Raw genomic sequence first — 4,976 nt, 5'->3', positions numbered from 1 at the left:
GGACAGCAGACCACACACCTTTTTGTAGGTTGATTCTTTTGTGCGGTCGGGGGCAAGAACTCTGGAAAGTGGCGTCCAGTCAGTCTCTCCAGGTTTACCACGTATAGGGCTCTGCGCCCCACTCTACTGGACTCCGGTGGGGGGTGTTTTAGGTAAATTTTTTCGCACAATTGCCAAATAAAGTCGTGGTGCGTAATGGCCCTTTCACTGTTCAGTTTGAACAGCACATAGGCATTCTACATGCACTGTTCCAGGAGGTGCCTGAAAATTTTTTTGTAGTATTTTTTTTGCTGCTTGCGGACAGCTGAGTAGAAGGTCATGGCAGCATCAGCCCTGTCCACACCCCCCATTGTGTGGTTGTAGTAGTCCACTATAGCCTGAGGCTTGTCCACCTCCTTGTTACCTCTGGTGGTGGTGTGCACGGTAGCAGCATTGTGCACGGTGCTGAGGATGCACACGTCCCGCTTGTCCTTCCACCACAGGGCCATCATTTTCCCCTTCTGCCAGGCAATGATTTCTCCCTTTTTCAAACGCCTGGCAGAAAAGGCCGGTGGAAGTTGGCGCCAGTTGGGTCTAATCGTGCCGTAGGAATCCGTCTTGTGCTGGATCAGGTAGTCACAAAGTTCAGGGGAGGTATAAAAGTTGTCCGTCGTAAGACAGTACCCCTGATCCAGCAACGGCTCAATGAGAGTGAGCACGGATGAGGTAGCCAACCCATACTCACTGAACTGGGGACCAAACGTCGTGCCTTTGCCCGTGTACACGATAGAGTTCCAGATGTACCCGGACTTGGCCTCACAAAGCATTAAGGATTTGATCCCAAAGCGGGCCCTTTTAGATGCGATGAAATGCACCCAGCTGAGTCTCCCCTTGTAGGCCATGAGACTTTCATCGACGGTGACGTCTCGATCTGGTGTGTAGGCATCCCGGAAATTGCCTACCATCATCTGGTAGATGTCCCAGATCTTCTTCAGCTTGGGTGCAGGATGGGTGGCCTCATCGAAGTCCTGGTTGTTGGCGAAGTGCAAGAACTTCATGATGAGGCTGAATCGGTACTCCGGCATCACACAACTGAAGAACGGAGTGGCAATCATCCGGTTGGTGGACCAGTACCACTTCTGCAGCGGCTTACCGACCAGTCCCTGGAGGAAGATGAGGCCCAGGAACAACCAGATGTCATCCCTGGTGACAGGTTCCCACCTCCTGGTCCTGGACAACCTGCTGAGAGGAGCACCCTGCTGCTGCGCTGCGTAGCAGTTGGTCTCCTCTACAATCCTCTGGATGATATCCTCGGTCAGGAAGAGCTCCAGGTAGGCCAGCGGGTTGTGGTCGCAGTTGCGCTTCTGCCCAGGTACCCCAGTGAAAGGGAACCTGGGCGGCGGAGCTTGGTCCAGGCTCTCCAGCTCACACCATGTGCGCACAACGACTGGCTCCTCGATGTCGGTGTCACTTGTGGCGTCGGTCTCTGATGACAGGTCCCCAGGAACGTCACTGTCGGTAGATTCCTCCGCCGCCGACTCGACATCACTGCCGCTATCCTCAAAGACGTCCATCAGCTCCTGGTCACATAGACGCCTCCGGGAGGACAAAGCCATGACTCCAAAAAAAAGATACGGGTTCAACGGCAAAAAAATAAAAAATAAAAACTCCAGCAAAAGCAATCACACAGAAATCACAGCGTCTTTAGAAAGACTAGCAAAACTGCAACACTGTATGATTCAAAGGCAGGAAAATCACTCAAAGCACAGCAATCACCAAAAGTAGCTGACAAGCAGACTAGCAATGGGACACCAGTGACTCTGAAAGAGGAAGAATCAGTAACAGCTCACCCTTTTTATACTGTGATCAGGTGTATTTACTAACAATTTTGAAATAGTGTATAATGATTGGGTTACATTGTATTGTGTGTAATGAGTCACAAATTGATGTCATTCATGCGCAGCAGGGGGCGCATGATCCGCATCACAGGGAGGAGGGAGGAAAGAGCTCTGGGGATCGCCATCTTACCCCATGCGGCGATCAGGACGCATAGAGCCCAGGAGGGAGAAGGGGAGAGCCGACAGATGTAGCGGGAGTAGCAGACGAGCCGCCGATCGTGCTGGTGAGTCCCTGCTATTACATGATGACGAGCTCAGCTCGTCATTACCGCTCACTGCATCCGGGCTGGTTAAACCCCTACCCTCATGGGTGTTGGGCACAGAGCTGCTTCAAAGCTCCCTTCCGCAACTGTGAGTGCTGAGATGCCAGCCTTCCGATCCTCCCCTCACACATGCACACACATAGAGGCACTTTCAAACACTTTAAACCCCCCACATAAAAAAGAGTGCTCCACCCCCGCCCCCCCCCCCCCCGGTGGCCGCTGTGTGCTGGGCATATAATTATTCCTGCTGGCAGCATACGAGGCAGCCGCAGGGTGTTTCAATCTCACCGCCTCCAATGATCTGTCTTTCCATCCACAGCGCCTGCTCATTCTAGAGCTGCCTCAGTTCTGCACCTTGCGTGTAATCACGTGATGCGCAGAACCAGGAAGTGGATGGAGAATGAGCGGCCGCCGCGGAGGATGGAAGGACAGATCATTGCAGCCTGGAGACGGTGTGACTGATTTACCGCGGCTGCCTCCTTGTCCTATCTGCTGACAGAGGACACAGGACGGGGGGCCCAGGGAGAGGTAGGAACAAAGTCAGCCCCCCTCCTTTTATTGTGCTAAACACATGGCCAGAAACCCCCCGGCCCATAACACAGGGGGAAGAGGCGGCCCAGGGGGGCAATTGCCTCCCGTCCCCCCGGCCAGTCTGCGTATGGCTGTGGCTGCCATCTGACTCCCTCAACTGCAGAATAGTGATGGTTACGTCTAGGAGGACTCATGGAGAAGCATGTGATCAGTTTGGTCATCAGGTAATAGATACAGAGTGTACGTGGCTGATTTGCTAGTCATGATCATGTGCTAAAGCAGGATGGGATAACTGCAAATCAGAGCTTTGCAAATCTGTCAGCTGATCAAACAAATCACATGCTTCTCCATGAGTTTTCCTAGACATGATTGACCATCACTAAATTAAAAATTAAAAAGGACCATAATGCTAGTCTCAGTAGGACTGGGATTCTACATACACATAGTTATCTCATTACACATCACCAGTGGCGTAGCTAAGGAGCTGTGGTGGGCCCCAGTGCGAGTTTTACATTGGGTCCCCCAAGAGTTCTATACTTAACAGTTGATACGGGGCACTAAAACCTGCCAAGGACAACCACAGTGTCAGAAGTGCAAGAAGGAGATGGGAACAGTTTGTTAGCAATCACTACTATTCAAAGCATCTATAGAAGTAGTTACTACCAGCACAGAAGCAATAAAGATCTGATACTGTGATTGGGGAAGGGGCCCTGGGGCCTCTCTGGCCCAAGGGCCCAAGTGCAGTCACAACCTCTGTACCACGTATTGCTATTCCACTTCACATCACATCACATGTCACTTCAGGTATGCTTTAAAGCCTCCCCCTGGTGCAATTGTTTTCCTAGCCATGTGCAGCCCTCAGTGGCAGAGATTATTTTGTCCGTGTATGAGCTCTGTGATCAACTGATTGCAAATAGAATAATTATAAAGCCTCATTTAACACAAAAAAGGCCATTTTTGGAACACCGTTTATACTGAGCTACCAGATGGTGTATTTAGATGTGTGTCAGGAGGTGGACTTTTTAGGTCATCTAATGTCACTATGACCACGGATTTGTGCAAGTGCTTACTAGTTCAGCACTGCCAGTGCCTTATACTCCTTATCCCTCACAATGCTATACTGCCATAGGTAATGAGGGTAGGGCCTTATCTTCACCTCACTAGCACTTGTCTCTTTCTCATCTAAAGCATTACTAGAATGCCAGAACATCCAGGACACCTCTGGTAACCAATGGAGGGCACAGTTTAGAATACTCATGGCTGTTTATAGACGTGGCCAAATAATGTACGTGTGCTCAAACAAGGACCTCACTCCTTAAATAAAACATTAGCCCCTAAATAACACACAAACAGCGGTATGAGATGTTGTAAAATGGACAGTGTATGTACCTCTACTGTAACCACTCTGTACACTACTGACCACTAAAAGCTACAGAAAAAAGTAACCATATTCCATACATCACAGGTTTTCTTCTAAATAATTTTATTGAACATAAACTAACAATAGAATAAAAGAGAAACAGATCTTGGTCAGGAACAACGCAGTAGTGATGAGGTTGTCCTCTCTGTCACCATGCAGCCAAGATTCTACAGATTCTACTATGGTACTGGACCAGCGTTAATAATTATGTCCAGCACTCCTTCCGCATTCATGAAAAATTCAACTTGTGGGTTTTTTGGACCCAAGTCGCCTTCTGGGTCTGAGATGGTCACCAGTCCAACACCTTCCACAGTAAATGTGAACACCCGACTACGTCTATTACGAGCCTGTGGAGAAAGATATGATATTTATTGAGTGTTTGTAAAAGAAAAACATTGCTTATTTGAATAATAAAGATCAGTTGTTCATATGTAAATTGTAATCTAACAGGTATTACAGCAGTCACTAATATGAATTCACAACACGCATACATGTAAAAAAGGAGCCTAGAAAAAGGGCACGTGGAATTGACTTTAGTAGAATATCAGAAAAATTACTGATGTTCTTCTACTTAACCACTTAACGACCGCCTATCGCCGATAGGCGTCGGCAGGTCGCAAGTGGTTTTCCATGTACAACTCCAGCCTGCTCCCTCACATATCCCTGTTGATCCAGAGGAAGGCATGGTCCAATTAGCCCCAAAAGGGAAAAATTCCTTCCCGACTCCAGATGGCAATCAGATAAAATCCCTGGATCAACATCATTAGGCATTACCTAGTAATTGTAGCCATGGATGTCTTTCAACGTAAAGAAAGCATCTAAGCCCCCTTTAAATGCAGGTTGTGAAGAAGCGCGGAAGAGCCGCTGCCATGAGTCAGCGGCAGG

At 48.8% G+C, this 4,976-nt stretch overlaps 1 protein-coding gene across 1 annotated transcript; it reads right to left on the bottom strand.

The window, feature by feature from the left end:
- Positions 1-236: 236 nt before the first annotated feature.
- LOC137519318 (piggyBac transposable element-derived protein 4-like) lies at positions 237-1,595 on the bottom strand. Its single transcript, XM_068238266.1, has one exon. It carries the CDS (start codon positions 1,593-1,595, stop codon positions 237-239), a length of 1,359 nt encoding a protein of 452 aa, XP_068094367.1.
- Positions 1,596-4,976: the final 3,381 nt, after the last annotated feature.

Source organism: Hyperolius riggenbachi, chromosome 5 (genome assembly GCF_040937935.1).
Source record: "Hyperolius riggenbachi isolate aHypRig1 chromosome 5, aHypRig1.pri, whole genome shotgun sequence".
NCBI lineage: Eukaryota > Metazoa > Chordata > Amphibia > Anura > Hyperoliidae > Hyperolius > Hyperolius riggenbachi.
Note: the sequence above shows the minus strand (reverse complement) of the source record. Positions and strands in the feature narration are given on the sequence as shown.